This window comes from Amblyraja radiata, chromosome 10 (genome assembly GCF_010909765.2).
Source record: "Amblyraja radiata isolate CabotCenter1 chromosome 10, sAmbRad1.1.pri, whole genome shotgun sequence".
NCBI classification, from domain to species: Eukaryota; Metazoa; Chordata; class Chondrichthyes; order Rajiformes; family Rajidae; genus Amblyraja; species Amblyraja radiata.
Genome location: NC_045965.1, coordinates 11,829,126 through 11,845,184, shown reverse-complemented (window position 1 = coordinate 11,845,184; position 16,059 = coordinate 11,829,126). Strand labels below are relative to the sequence as shown.

Sequence of the window (16,059 nt, the reverse complement as noted above, 5' to 3'; positions counted from 1 at the left end):
AATTAGTTAGTTACCTACTTGTAGCTAATTCCAAACTTCAATTACTAGATCTAAACATCTATCCATTTCTTAATAAATGATTAACATTTTTAAATAGCCTAAGTGTCCAAATAATATTCACAAATAATGCACAATAAAACATGATTTAAAAATCTCATTTACATTAATTTATAGGCCAAATGGAAGGAATTTAGTGTTTAATTGCTGTAAATTAAAGTCCATTTAAATCCTGTGAACGCACTGGTTTAGAACGTTCACATTGCGGTAGATTTGTGCCCTCAAATGCCCAGAAAAATACTGCGGGATATAATGGGCCCAAAATTAGCTACTCGCAACATTAAACTTTGTATAAAGGGATCTTAAGAAGCCCTTTTTAACGTAAAAATAAACAGCCTACCTTCTATTATTTGCTCTATGAGATCCGGCCGGTTGCCGGCGGTCGGGGGTTTAGAGGTTAATTTTTAACCTACTATAACAAGTAAATAAAGCCCTTAAAACTAATAATAGCTCAAGGGAGGGAATCTTCCAGCGATTTTTCGTTAATAATTAACTAGGCTGAAAAACCTCGATTTGAACAGCCTAGGGAAAATCGCGTTTTAAACCCGCCCCCCTCTAAACGGCGCCAAAATCGCGCATACGGGCTGGAACAGATTTTCAGCGACGCTTCAGGTACGTTTTGCAACATACCTATATCCTGATCACAAATGCCCTTCTGATTTGGAAATTGATTTACAAACATATAAACATGTAAATGCGATGTATTGCCTTTTGGAAAGTCTAACATGGTCAGGACCTGCTCTGGGGAGTGTTGTAGAGCAGAGGGATCTTGGAGTGTATAGTTCCTTGAAGGTGGCATAGGGTGGACAAAAAGCCTCTTGGCACATTGGCCTTCATGAGTCAGAGTATTGAGTATAGAGTCTGGGATGTCATGTTGCAGTTATGCTAGATGTTGGTGAGGTCACATTTAGAGTATTGTATTCAGTTCTGGGTACTATGTTACAGGGAAGATGGTGTCAAGCTGGGGAGGGCACAGAGAAGACTTGCGAGGATGTTGCCAGGACACGAGGGCCTGAGAGATGGGGAGAGGTTGAGCAGGCTGGGACTCTATTTCTTTGAGTCCAGGAGGATGGGGGGAGATTTTATAGAGGTGTATGAAATCATGAGAGGAATAGATCGGGTAGACACACAGAGACTCTTGCCCAAAGTAGGGGAATCGAGAACCAGAGGACATAGTTTTAAGGTGAAGGGAAAATAGTTAATAGGAATCTGAAGGGTAAATATTTTACAGAACGGGTGTATGGGACGAGCTGCCAGAGGAGGTAGTTGAGGCCGGGACTGCTGTTACCTTTAATAAACAGGTAGAGTTGCCGCGCCAGAAACCCGGGTTTAATCGGACTAGAATGCTGTCTGTGAGGAGTTTGTACATTCTCCATGTGACTGTGTGGGTTTTCTCAGGGAACTCTGGTTTCTTCCCACATCTTAAAGATGTACAGCTTTGTAGTTTAATTGGCATCAGTAAAACTTGCAAATGGCCCCTAGTGTGTGAGATAGTGCTAGTGTACGGGGATCGCAATCGGCACAGACCCGGTAAGCCAAAGGGCCTGTTTCCACACTCTATCCCTAAAGTAAACTGTAGGCCACTCCGTTGCTCAACCCGCTTTTGCCATTTTGTAAGATCCTGGCTGATCAAACTGTGACCTCCGTTCTGAATCTCTTTCTGCTTCTGATAACCTTTACCCCCTCATTTATCAAAGAAGGATGTGGAGGCTTTGGAGAGGGTGACCAGAATGTTGCCTGGATTAAAGGCATTAGCTATAAAGAGAGGTTGGACAAACGTGGATTCTTCTCTCTGGAATGTCAGAGGTTGAGAGCAGACCTGATAGAAGCAATGAGAGGCAATGCAAACCTTTTTTCCTAGGTTTGGAATGTTTAAGACTAGAGGCCACAGCTTGAAGGCAGGGGTTGCCAACCTTTTTCGTCCCGTTTACCCCTGACAACTTTAATAACACATAACAAAGTTATTTCATTTATTTATGAACAACTATTGATGAGCAGTATACCAAGACCAAACAGTCAGTCAATGAGAAAAAATATGTACAAATCCAGAATCAACAAATTTACCCACTGGGTAGGTGAAATTTACCCCCTGGGGGTAAGTTTACCCCAGGTTGGGAACCCTTGCTTTAAGATGAGAGGAGCTAAGGTTAAAGGAGATGTCGGGGCAATTTTGTTTACACAGTGTGGTGAGTGCCTGGAACATGCTGCCAGGGTTGGTGGTGGAGGTAGATATGGTTGGTATTTAAGAGGTTTGTAGATAGGAATGTGAATATGCAGGGAATGGAGGGATATGAATCCCATGCATTAAGTGAAACTAGTTTAGTTCTGGTGGTGCGCGCTTTCAAGTTTCTGTACCTTCTGCCGGACAGGAGCAGGGAGAAGAAGGAATGACCGGGGTGGGACAAGGCTTTGATTATGTTGGCTGCTTTTCCGAAGCAGCGTGATGTGTAGATCTAGTCAATGGTGGGGAGTCTGGTCTGTGTGACGGACTGGACTATGTCTACAACTCTCTCCTGGCTAGTGATGTTGGGCTGTGATGCAACCACACAACATACTATTACGCTTGACAATTTAAGTACTTCTCCAGATGTTTCTTGTACGTCATGAAATAACATGCATCTACCATTTACATGGGCAGTTTGTTCCAAATTGCAACCACATTTTAGGTTAAAAATTCCTCCTTGGGTCCTCTCTAAACCCCTTGCTCAGAGAAGAAAGGAGGAAACAGCGAGGGGAAAGGGGAGGGGGGTTTGTGGGTTGATTACCCAAAATTGGTGAATACAATGTCCATTTAGTTGTGGAGGTGCAGTGTGTAACAGGCCCTTCGGCCCACTAAGTCCATGCCGACCAACAGTCATCCATACACTAGTTCTATCCCACACACTGTGAAGAATTTATAATTTTTACCAAAGCCAATTAACATACAAAGCTGTACTTCAGTGGAAGATGTGGGAGGAAACAGGAGCACCTGGAAGAAACCCACACGGTCACAGGGAGAAGGTGAAAACTCCATACAGACAGCACCCATAGTCGGTGTTAAAGAACTGCAGACGCTGAAAAATCAACAGTAGACAAAAAATGCTGGAGAAGCTCGGCGGGTGAGGCAGCATCTATGTAGAAAAGGAATAGGCGACGTTTCAGATCTCGACCTGGTCTTCGCACCCATAGCCAGGATCGAACCTGGGTCTCCGGCGCTGTAAGGCAGCAGATCTACCGCTGCGCCACCGTGCCGCCACTGTGGTAAGCTCCCCAAGTGGAGCATTTGCTGTCTGCATATGCGGAGTAAAATGCAGCAATGCAGAGGTGTCTGTCAGTGATACAATTCTCTAGAGAGTCAAACACTACCGTCAGCGCCAAATGGGTGAATTTCATCACTTTACACATTATTGTCACTGTAAGACTCGCTGGAGATGTTATATCTTCATGAATGAGGTGTAGCTGAGTTTTTAAAGCTGTACTGCATTACAATTACTGAACAACTTCTCAGGCCCTGCAAAACTCTTTCCACGCTGTATCTCTCTCTATACAGTCTCTGCCCTACGCTGGGGGAAAGGATTATCCCATGGGCGAGTTTCTTGGAGGTCAGCATTTGTTGTCAATGGACCAGAAAATCCCAGCTATTTCAGCTCCTCCTTGAGAAAGTACGTGTCGTTGAAGCTCAGCGTTGCCCCGAGGTGAATGAATGAATGTTTATTGGCCAAGTATTCACATACAAGGAATTTGCCTTGGTGCTCCACCCGCAAGTGAGAACATGACATGGTGACAGTTAGGAATGATGCATAAAACATTAAACATTAATAATAAAACATTATCGATTAAACATGTGAATTAAATAAAATACCAGAGCAAAAGGAGGCTACAGAAGTTTGGTTATTGATTAGAGCTACTACTCGTGGAAAAAGCTGTTTTTATGTCTGGCTGTGGCAGCTTTGACAGTCCGGAGTCGCCTTCCAGAGGGAAGTGCTTCAAGGAGTTTGTGGCCAGGGTGAGAGGGGTCAGAGATGATCTTACCCGCTCGCTTCCTGCCCCTTGCAGTGTAATGGTGCAATCGCCCATGTGAGATGTTGCATGGTTTGCTCATTGTCACTGGGCCCTGTGCTACGCAGTCTAATTAGTTCTAGTCCATTCACTGAAAATAAATTGGTGCTCTGTTCTTCCTATCCTCTTTCTTCGCTCTCTTGTGCAGCTCCCTGAAGGGTTTTGAAGACTTTCTAATAATTAAAAGCAACTTTCAGGATGTGGTCGTTGTTCGATCGATCTAAACCGATGCGATTTGGATCCAGTGAAAAGCTTTTTGTTGCGTGCTAGCCAGTCAGTGAAAAAACTATACATGATGACAATCGTCGCCCACAGTGTACAGATACAGTATAACAGGAATAACGTTTAGTTTAGCTAATTATTGTCTCGTGCACTAAGCTACAGTGAAAATCTTTTTGTTGTGCACTAACGAGGCAGCGAAAAGTCTGTACATGATTACAGTCCAGCTGTCCACAATGTACAGACACATATAAAGGGGATTTGTTTAGTTTAGTATCACGTGTACCGAGGTACGTTGTAAGTAGACAAAAATGCTGGAGAAACTCGAGGGCCTGTCCCATTTGCGCGTCATTTACGCGACATTATTTACGCGTCACGGCGCACGATGCGCGCATCGTGACACGGACGTGATGCGGGCATGGTGCGCATTACGCACGCGTGGTGATGCGCGGTCACGCACGGCTCCCCAGGATTTTGGGATGTACAAAATCTTCATGACTCGCAAATGACGCCCAAGTGGGATAGGCCATTCAGCGGGTGAGGCAGCGTCTATGGAGCGAAGGAAGAGGTGATGTTTCGGGTCGAGACCTTTCTTCAGACTGATGACCCTTCTTCAGACTTAGGTACACTGTAACGCTTTTTTGTAGCGTGCTATCCGGTCAGCGAAGAAACTGCACATTTACAATCGAGCCGTCCACAGTGTACAGATACAGAATCATGGGAATAACGTTAAGTGCAAGGTAAAGTCCAGTAAAGTCCCATTAAAGATAGTTAGGAGGTCACCAATGAGGTAGATAGGAGGCTGATCAGTCCTGGTTGATGAGAGGATGGTTCAGTTGCCTGATATCAGCTGGTGTAAAATTGTTGATGGAAGCTAGCAAAAGTTGATGGAATTCTAGAGAGAAATAAAAGACACATAATCTTTCTATTTTTGTTGGAAAAAAACTTTGAGCAGAGAGATAGAGAGAGCTACAGGATGGAAGGAGGCTCTCTGGTCCATTAATTCCATGCTGACCATTAATCATCCATTTATACTCATCTCCCACTAATCTAATCCACTCTATTCTCTCCATATCCCTCCATAATCCCAGGAATGAGTAGGTTAACCTATGATGAGCGTTTGTTGGCACTGGGCCTGTACTCACTGGAGTATAGAAGAATGAGGGGGGGGGGGGGGGACCTCATTGAAACGTACAGAATAGTGAAAGGCTTGGATCGAGTGGATGTGGAGAGGATGTTTCCATTAGTGGGAGAGGCTAGGACCTGAGGTTCTTTCAGAAAGGAGTTGAGGAGAAATTTTCTTTAGTCAGAGGGTGGTGAATTTGTGGAATTCTTTGCCACAGAAGTCAGTGGATATTTTTAAGGCAGTTATAGATAGATTCTTGATGAGTACGGGTGTCAGAGATTATGGGGGGAAAGGCAGGAGAATGGGGTTGAGGGGGGGAATGATAGATCAGCCATGTAGGCTTGATGGGCTGAATGGCCTAACTCTACTCCTATCACTTATCACCTTATGACCATATTGCCATCAATCCCCCCCCCCCCCCCCAGATTCTGCCACTCACCTACACACTAGGAGCAATTTACTGAAACCAATTAACCTACAAACTTGCACGTCTTTGGAGTGTGGGAGGAAACCGGAGCACCCGGAGGAAACCCACGCAGTCACAGGGAGAACGTGCAAACTCCGCACGCAGGCAGCACCTGAGCTCAGGATCGAACCTGGGTCTCTGGCGCTGTGAGGCAGCAGCTGTACCCGCTGTGCCTCATTGCTGCTCCATGGAATGGTTACCATAGATAGGTGTAGTTTGCTTTACTCATTTCCAGATGTTACATAATCCCAAGATAGCTGATTTGATTGCAAACTATCTGAGGAATTTCAGAAATTTAAATTGTCCACACCATTAACTCGGCTCGATTTCAATCCAAAATAGATACATTGGCTGCCCGAGAAATGCTCTATGTAAATAAAGAAAATGTATGCAAGGCTAAAGCTGTACAATATCATTTATTTCTCTCAATTCTAATAGAATCTTGGACAACAGAAAAAAAATATGATATGAGTGGCGCAGCGAAGTTACTGCCTCACAGCGCCAGAAACCAGCATTCAATTCTGATAGCGGGTGGTGCCTGTATGGAGTTTGTACGTTCTCCCTGTGACCACGTGGGGTTTTTCTGGGTACTCCGGTTTCGTCCCAATTTTCAAATGCGTGCAGGTCTGTGGGCTAATTGGTTTCTGTAAATTGTCCCTAGTGTGTAGGATAGTGCTGATGCACTGGTGATCGCCGGTCGGCACAGGCTCAGTGGGCCGAAGGGCCTGTTTCCAGGCTGCATCTCTAAAACTAAAATTAGACAAGGACTTCCCACAGAAGTCCATTTAATTTTTGGTTTCCCAAGAGATGTTTGGAAGACATAAATAATGATATTTCATTTGTGTTTGAACAATGCACAAACACATTTCAGTGATTGGACAGCAATCTAACACATCTAACGGCAAATGCTGGGATCCAGAGCAAAGCACAACGTGCTGGAGGAACTCTGAGGGTCGGGCAGTGTCTGTGGAGGGAGTGGTCGGGCAACATTGTGGGTCGGGGGGACCCTTTTCAGTCTGATCAGTGCTGGAATCTGTCTGAAGAAGGGTCCCAAACTGAAATATTATCTCTCCATTTCCCTCCACAGATGCTGACTGACCCGCTGAGTAACTCCAGCCATTTGTGTAGTGACAAGGCAGTTGATGTTCCCACCATCCAGCTCCTGTGACCTAAGGTGTCAAAAGGAACTGCAGATGCTGGTTTACATCGAAGATAAACACAAAATGCTGGAGTAACTCAGTGGGGTGGGCAGCATCTCTGGATAGAAGGAATGGGTGAAGTTTCTCTGAGGAAGGGTCTCGACCTGAAACATCCCCCATTCCTTCTATCCAGCGATGCTGCTGGTCCTGCTGAGTTACTCCTGTGACCCAAGGTTGGATTTTGACCTTGGGTTCGATCTGTGTGGAGTTTGCACGTTTTCACTGTGACTACAGGGGGATTTCCCCTGAGGTTTCAGATTCAGCTTGGAGAAGATGTGCTGATTTATTTATGTGTTCAAAGACGTGAAATGTGCTCAACATTTTTATTGATAAGATTATATTGATAATTCCAAGAACTGTAGACATCAGCCAATTAGTTTCCAGATATTGAATTTTTGTTTTATACATAACAAACTTGCTTTGAATTCATTACCTGATTGCAGCTGGAAACTTTAAGAGATGTTTTAACAATTTAAGAATAGTATTATTCACATAATACTGTGGGAAGGCACAAGTGGCGCAGCGGTAGAGTTGCTGCCTTACAGCGCCAGAGACCCGGGTTTGATCCCAACTCCAGGTGCTGTCTGTACGGAGTTTGTACATTCTCCCTGTGACTGTGTGGGTTTTCTTCAGGTGCTCCGGTTTCCTCCCACACTCCAAAGAAGTACAGGCTTGTAGGTTAATTGGCTTCCGTAAAGATTATAAATTGTCCCTAGTGTGTAGGATAGTGTTAGTGTATGGAGATAACTGGTTGGTGCGGACTCGGTGGGCCGAAGGGCCTGCTTCCCCGCTGTATATCTAAACTAAACGAGAACATAATTGTTCCATAAATACAAGTGAGAGAGGAAAGATTTAATAAGAACCCGAGGGGCAGCTTTCTCACACAGAGGGTGGTGGGTGTATGGAACAAACTATCAGAGGAGGTAGTTGAAGCAGATACTATAACATCAGTTAAATTACATTTATGTAGGTTGAAGGAGAGGACAGGTTTAGAGGGATGTGGGTCATATGCGGGCAGGCGGGACTAGTGTAGATGGTCGGCATGGGCCGAAGGGCCTGATTCCACGCTCATAAGATCATGTGATAGGAGTAGAATTTGGCCCATCAAGTCTACTCTGCCATTCAATCATGGCTGATCTATCTTTCCCTCCTGACCCCATTCTCCTGCCTACTGCCCATGACCTGACACCTGTACTAATGAAGAATCTATCACTCTCTGCCTTAAATATATCCACTGACTTTGCCTCCACAACCTTCTGTGGCAATGAATTCCACAGATTCACCACCCTCTGACTAAAGAAATTCCTCCTCATCTCCTTCTTAAAAGAACGTCCTTTACTTCTGAGACTATGACCTCTAGTCCTATACTCTCCCACTAGTGGAAACATCCACTCCACATCCACTCTCTCAGCCTTTCACTACTCTGTAAGTTTCAATGAGGTGTCCCCTCATCCTTCTAAACTCCAGCGAGTACATGCTCAGTGTCGTCAAACGCTCACCATATGTTAACCTAATAATTCGTGGGAAATGGCTGTGATTTATAACATTAAAATCAGATGTATGACTCCTGCAAGTATTTCCACAGTGTCTGAACATTGATAGGAATGTTGAATTATGCGAATAGTTGTGGGTTATTGAAGACTGTTCACAGATTGACTCTGAAGTGACAGCGGGCTTCATGAAAGATGTTGTGCGTTTTTGATTAAACATGCTGTTTCTTTTGCAGACCATCCCAAACAGAAGTCCAACAATGGCGCGAATCTCTGGAGAAGCTTCTGATGAACAGCTGTAAGTGATGCGGTCTTCAATCTGATGTTATGATAAAAAAAAATCACAGCCCCTTCCATGCTATCGCCTGTCAGAAAATAATGATACTTCATCCAAAAGATGACCAAGACACAGACAGGCAGGGAATGGAGGGATACAGAATAGTTGGCTTGGCCTCATGGTTAGTGCAGGCATGATGGGCCGAAGGGCCAGTTCCCATACTCTACTGTTTTGTATTCTATGTAAAGCTTGGCATTCAATGGTATTTTGGATATCCTCTTTCTCAAATTAAAAGTCCAAAGTCATTAAAAAAAAAAAAAAATCAACTGCTCACGTTATCATTTTCTATGTGGTTAGATTTTCTTTTTAGCATTTAGAGATAGAGCATGGAAACAGGCCCTCCGGCCCACCGAGGCCGTGTCCTTCAGCGATCCCTGTACACTAACACTATCCTACACACTAGGGGCAATTTACAATTTACGAGCCTAGGTCACTGGTGCTGTGTGGCAGCAAATCCATCGCTGAGCCACTGTGCTGCCCTATTGAGCAGCGGACACCGACTGCAAGCAGCATAGGTGACGGGTTTGGAAGAATCCCAGTCAGGCAGTCCGGAAGGAAGGTTTATCATTCTTACCCAAAGTCATACAGCAGGAAACAGGCCCTTCGGCCCAACTCGTCCATGCCAACCAAGAGGCCAAATTGAGCTAGCTTCGCTGAAGGCAAAAGGACGCAAATTGCTAGAGTAACTCAGCGGGTCAGACAGCATCCCTGGACAACAAGGATAGGTGACATTTCAGGTTGAGACCCTTCTTCAGACAGATCGTCAAGCCTTTTTTCCAGCTATTTCCTTCCCCCCCCCCCCCCCCCCCCCCCCCCCCCCTACAACCCTCCTCCGCTAAATAGTTTTTGATACAACAGTGACAATTCTCTTTTAAATCTGAAACCTCTCTCATTCTCCTGGACTAAAATAAAATCTGCCTTGATGTAGATTGCAAACAGACTATGTCTCAGAGGGAACAATGCTGGGAAGCAACACTTGAGCATTTTCAGTTTATTGCTAGGAGACAGCTTTTGTACGCTTCTAATCTTGACAGCCTGAAAAATAAAACCCTGTTAAGCTTTCTTTACCCATGATACATTTGCCTGCTGAAATTATCTTGAACTGTGGTCAATGTGTGAGAATATGATTAATTATCTCTTGAAAACCTGGTTCTTTACACAAAGGTTTATTTGAATTCCTTCCACACTAAATGCAAGAATGCACCATCCATTTTTTACTTAAGTTCTTATCCTTCTAAAATGCAATGGTACTGTATCTCGATGCCCAACATCAGTTCACCACATCCTTGTGTCCTCGATTACAATGCTGCCCAGTATATCTCCTTTAAACGTTGCCCCTCTCACCTTAAAGCTGTGCCCTCTAGTCTTTGACATTTCCACCTTGGGACAAAAGGTTCTGACTGTCAACCCTACCTATGCCCCTCATCATTTTATATACTTGCAAGATCAAGTGCTCCCACTACGCACCCTTCCCCTACCCATAGCCCCCACGGGAGGCGTGATCCTCCAACTCAACCCGTTGCTGAACGTAAGATTCGAGCACTCCTCAGCAAAGATCATAGCTTGTGAGCCTCTCCCAGCACTGGAGTTGAAAAAGAAATTCCAATTGCACTTCCCCAATTACAATACCAATTGACCCTCTCCCTCCTGAGCTGCCAGGAGCTATGATGGCAACATTGTTGCAAATGCTGTAAGATGCCATTGAACTGAAAAGTTCAGAGTGTTGCTGCCAGTGTTCCTGTCTTGCAAACTTTGTATCGAAGTGTGTTGGAATGCGACGGGGAAAATGTCTACCAGAATATGTAAAAATGTTATCGTTACCGCGTAGATTTTTTGCGAAGATGTCATTACACACGTGCACACATCCACATACAAGATCCGACTTTTAATAGTTATATGATATGATATAAGGTCTCTCCTCAACCTCTGGCATTCCAGAGTAAACAATCTATATTTCAATCTGAAGAAGGGCCCCTGCCTGAAGCATCACCTGTCCATGTTCTCCAGAGATGGTGGCCTGACCCACTGAGGTACTCCAGTATTTTGTGCCTTTCCATCTTTTCCCCACCTCTGCATCTAGTTAATACCACTGAATTCTGGCATTGCTTTGGTAAACCTCTTTATGCACCCTCTCCAAAGCCTCCACATCCTTCCTGTTGTGGGAGATCGGAACTGTACGTAATATATTGATAGTTCAATGGTTTAATGGTGCTTGTATCCTGACAAATTATTTCCTTACAAACAATCCAGTAGAGTGGGCTTGTACACTCTGGAGTTTAGAAGGATGAGAGGGGATCACATTGAAACGTATAAGATTGTTAAGGCATTGGACACGCTGGAGGCAGGAAACGTGTTCCCGATGTTGGGGGAGTCCAGAACCAGGGGCCACAGTTTAAGAATAAGGAGTAAGCCATTTAGAACGGAGACGAGGAAACACTTTTTCTGACAGAGAGTGGTGAGTCTGTGGAATTCTCTGCCTCGGAGGGTGGTGGAGGCAGGTTCTCTGGATGCTTTCAAGAGAGAGCTAGATAGGGCTCAGTGGATATGGGGAGAAGGCAGGAACGGGGTACTGATTGGGGATGATCAGCCATGATCACATTGAATGGCGGTGCTGGCTCGAAGGGCCGAATGGCCTACTCCTGCACCTATTGTCTATTGCCATTCACAAGCACATCCCCAATTAGCAAGTGTACACAAATAGTTCGCTGATCCCACATGCAAGAGGTACCATGTTTTGGCGCCATTTTCAAAGTCCAGTCGCGCTCTAGTTGTATGAGTGTTGCCCATTCCAGGCGAGCCGCAGGCTGCCACAGGGCCTCCAGCCATAACTTGCCTTGACCAGCGAACCCATGTCCCTCTCCTCACCCCTCCACCTTCGCTCCCCAAGGGGAGCCTCCTGCAGCCGACCTCGAGGGCTTCTGCAATCGATTCTGTGTCTGTCGTAGCTTTGAACTTTCTGCTAATGAACATTTTAGAACAAAACTCTAAGACTGGATCACTGATATATTCAAACATTGGTATTCGATTCCAGGTTTACTGTGTTAGTAGTTCTTAATGACACCTTATCTCAGGATGTCAGAGCATGAGGGAATGTATCATCATTCCTTTGTCAAATTTATGTCAGTGAAACCTTTAGACTGAAGTTGACACTTTCTTGGATTACACTAAAATGAATAGGAAAGGTTTAGAGGCCTATTGGATTACATGGATAGGACAAGTTTGGAGGGATGTGGATCAAGCGCAGGCAGGTGGGACTAGTGTAGCTGGGACATGTTGGCCAGTGTGGGCAAGTTGGGCCGAAGAGCCTGTTTCCACACTGTATCACTCTATTGAGCAAATGCAGGCAAATGGGACTAGCCCAATATATCATCTTGGTCAACTTGGACTAGGTGGGCTGAAGGGTCTGTGCAGTGCAGCTCCATAACTCTATGAGATCTGGCCCAATCTTTAGAGTGTACTTAACTGACAAGAGTTCAACTCAAACATTGGAAACACAAGGAACTGCAGATGCTGGTTTCCAACAAAAAAAAGATTCAAAGTGCTGAGGTAACTCAGATTTAAGATGTTTGAAGTAATGTCCCGACCAGAAACTCCACCTATCCATGTTCTCCAGAGATGCTGCTTGACCCTTTGAGTTACTCAAACCTTGCTGGTTGTCTGAGACGTTAGGCTGCTGGTAATAAAGTCCAAGAGTCATTCAGAGTGGAACCAGTCCCTTTAGCCCAACTTGCCTATGCCGACCAACATGTCCCATCTACACCTGCCTGTGTTTGGCTCAAATCCCTCTAAACGTGTCCTATCCACATTTGTTGTTTGCCTTTTGCTGACCTTTGAACAGTTAAAACTCAATAACCTTAATCGAAACATTTATCAAACATTCTAGTCCATCGGAAGCAAACTCGTGTAATGTCAAGAATGTCAAGTCTTGAAGCCAGATCTGTGTTACACCGGCATGCAAACGTTTGTGATTAAATCATGAAAATGCTTCAGTAATCTGCTCCATCTGAGACATAAGTCATTTTCCATTTGCTTTCCTCCAGATGGTCTGGCTGCCTTCAAGGCTTTCCTCCAATCTGAGCACAGCGAGGAGAACATTGAGTTCTGGATGGCTTGTGAAGACTACAAGGCGACCAAGTCTCCTCTCAAGCTGGCCGTCAAAGCGAAGAAGATCTATGAAGACTTCATCGAGAAAGAAGCTCCAAAAGAGGTTTGGAAAGAGCAAAAGTGTTTTAAAACATGCTATGCTTTAAAACATATGGAATCGTACAGCATGGGCACAGCCCCCCACCCCTTCAGCCTAACTTGCCCACACCGCGCAACATGCTCCATCTGCACTAGTCCCATCTTCCCATCTTTGGCCCATATCCCTCTAAGCCTCTCCTGTCCATGTACCTTTGGCAATGTCTTTGTTGAAAGCTATATTCTTACATAGTTGAGCAAGTTTTTTTATTGCGCAGAAGGCGATGGGTGCCTGGAACGTGCTGCCAGTGTTGGTGTTGGAGGCAGATACAATAGTGACATTTAGAGACTTTTAGATAGGCACTGGATATGCACGGACCAGAGGGATATGGATCATTTGCAGGTAGATGAGAGTTGGTCTTGGTATCATGTTCGGCACAGGCATTGTGGGCCGATGGGCCTGTTCCTGTGCTGTACTGTTCTATGTTCTATGTGCCTGGATTTGGGAGTAATTGCTACAGGGAGGGAGGTTGGACAGACTTGGATTGTTTTCTCTGGAATGCCGGAAGTTGAAGGGAGACCTGATAGAAATATATGAAACGACAGTATGAGAGGCATAGATAGGGTAGACAGTCAGAACCTTTTTCCCGGGGTGGAAATGTCATAGACTAGAAGGTTTAGCTTTGCCTTAAGTACATGATTAAGGGTGTTCATTGTAAGCTTCTCAACAAAATAAAAAATATTCTCCATTGTCAAATAATAGAATAGAATGCCTTTTATTGTCATTCAAACAGACAAGGTTTGAACGAAATTTCATAAAGTAAAAAAAATACATTTGCAAGCTTGCCTAATTAATGTTCAAGAGAACAAAACGACAATTTATATTACTTGTGAAAAAGACACTTCAATCTTTGAATTCCTTTCATAAGATGTCATGTTCTTGAAAATAGTTAAATTGATTGTTGCAATATTCTCCCTTTGTTGGCTTTTCGTCAACACAATAAAAGCTTTTCAGAAAAGCACGCTGAATGGAAGATTACAGAGAACATCCAGTTTTTATCCTTTGAATTTGCTATTGATTTTACTAGCTTTCAACAGAAAGAAACAAGTTTATTCAAAGAACACCAAATGGATGTGCTGCTGCTAAACGATGACACAGGAACTGCAGATGCTAGTTTAGAAATAAGACACAGTGCTGGAATAATTTAGTGGTTCAGGCACAATCTCTAGATGACATGGATAGGTGTCTATCTTTGGTTTAAACCAACATCTGCAGTTCCTTCGATGACATGGATAGGTGACGTTTTGGGTCTGGATCCTTCTTCAGATTGACCCGAAGGGTCACCTATCCATTTTTATTTAGAGGTAGAGTGTGGAAACAGGCTCTTCAGCCCCTTCGAGTCCACGTTGATCCACAATCACCCCATACTCTACGCGATTAACAGAAGCCAATTAATTTACAAACTTGGATGTCTTGGTAGTGTGGGAGGAAACTGGAGCACCCGGAGAAAACCCACGTAGACACAGGGAGAAGGTACAAACTCCACACAGACAGCACCCATAGTTGGGATCAAACCCAGGTCTCTGGTGCTACAAGGTAGCAACGCTACCCACTGTGCCACCCAAAGATTTCCAGAGACGTGCCTGATCCGCTGAGTTACTCTAGCACTTTGCCTTGCTGCTAAAATGATGATGTTTGCATTGAGTTTGAGTTTAGTTTATTGGCACGCCAACTGAGATCCAGTGGAAAGCATTTGTCGCATGCTAACCAGTCAGCAGAAGGCCCGTACATGATTACAATTGAGCCGTGTACAGATACATGTTAAAGGAAATAACATGAAGAATATTTAGTGCAAGGTAAAGTCCGATCAAAGATAGTCCATGGGTCTCCAATGAGCTAGATAGCAACTCAGGACCACTCTCTAGTTGGCGGTAGGATGGTTCAGTTGCCTGATAACAGCTGGGAAGAAACTGTCCCTGAATCTGGAGGTGTGTGTTTTCATGATGGGGGAGGGGAGAAGAGGGAGTGACCAGGGTGAGACATCCTTGATGATGCTGGTGGCCTTGCCGAGGCAGCATGAAGTGCAGATGGAGTCAATGGAAGGGAGGCTGTTTGGTGTGATGGTCTGGGCAGCGTCCACAATTCTCTGCAATTTCTCGCGGTCTTGGATGGAGCTGTTCCCCAACCATGCTGTGATGCATCCTGATAAAATGCTTTCTACAGCATGTCTGTGGAAGTCAGTGTATGGTGTAAGGAGAGCTCACTGAGATTTTGTCTTCCCTTCTCCAGATCAACGTTGACCACTACACCAAAGACATCACCATGAAGAGCCTGATTGAACCTTCGACCGCTACCTTTGAACTGGCTCAGAAGAGAGTCCTCTCTCTGATGGAGAAGGATTCATTCTACAGGTTTCAGAAATCTGAACTCTATCTGGAGCTGATAAAGTAACAAAGTTGCTGGTCTGTGCAAAGCATGGGTGGAGAGTGACCCTTATTGTTCACATCGACCCAGTAAATGTATAAGTCCTCACCGCTGGTAGTTAAGTCAAACAATCATTCCCTGTATTATCTTACCTTCCAACTTTGGGCACTACAATGGCATCATATATACATCTTGCACCTGTCTTTGCATAGCCCCAAAATAAACATCCACCAAACATGGCCAATGTGTTTATACCTTCAACGTTGTACTTGTCTTTCATGTGTGCTTTCTCTCCCTCCCTCGTTTCTGCCACGCGATTATTCCAAGAGATGAATAATCACCTGGCTTCAGGCAAATCCAATCATTCCCGTGGGATTGTTGTCCCCATGATATCAAGAATCCAGAGAAAAATGCGATGAAATAAAATCAAAAATATCAGTCATTCCACTCAGTACCAACTTCTTATCCTTTCTCCACTTAGAAAACTAACTGGTGGAACATAATTCATTGGAGTTGTCAAAAT

The 16,059-nt window shown here is 44.5% G+C and overlaps 1 protein-coding gene across 2 annotated transcripts in view; it reads left to right on the top strand.

Annotated features, from left to right (window-relative positions):
• Positions 1–15,797, top strand: part of LOC116977519 (regulator of G-protein signaling 5-like) — a 37,144-nt gene extending 21,347 nt beyond the window's left edge. Inside the window, exons 1-4 of one of the 2 annotated variants that reach the window (XM_033028018.1) lie at positions 4,914–4,937; positions 8,832–8,893; positions 12,973–13,139; positions 15,402–15,797. In XM_033028018.1, the coding sequence (XP_032883909.1) occupies positions 8,884–8,893; positions 12,973–13,139; positions 15,402–15,563 (339 nt within the window). In that variant the 5' untranslated portion in view covers positions 4,914–4,937; positions 8,832–8,883 and the 3' untranslated portion in view covers positions 15,564–15,797. Of the gene's footprint in view, positions 1–4,913; positions 4,938–8,831; positions 8,894–12,972; positions 13,140–15,401 lie in introns of those variants that run through there. The other variant, XM_033028017.1, reaches the window with a different exon arrangement.
• The last annotated feature ends 262 nt before the right edge of the window (positions 15,798–16,059 follow it).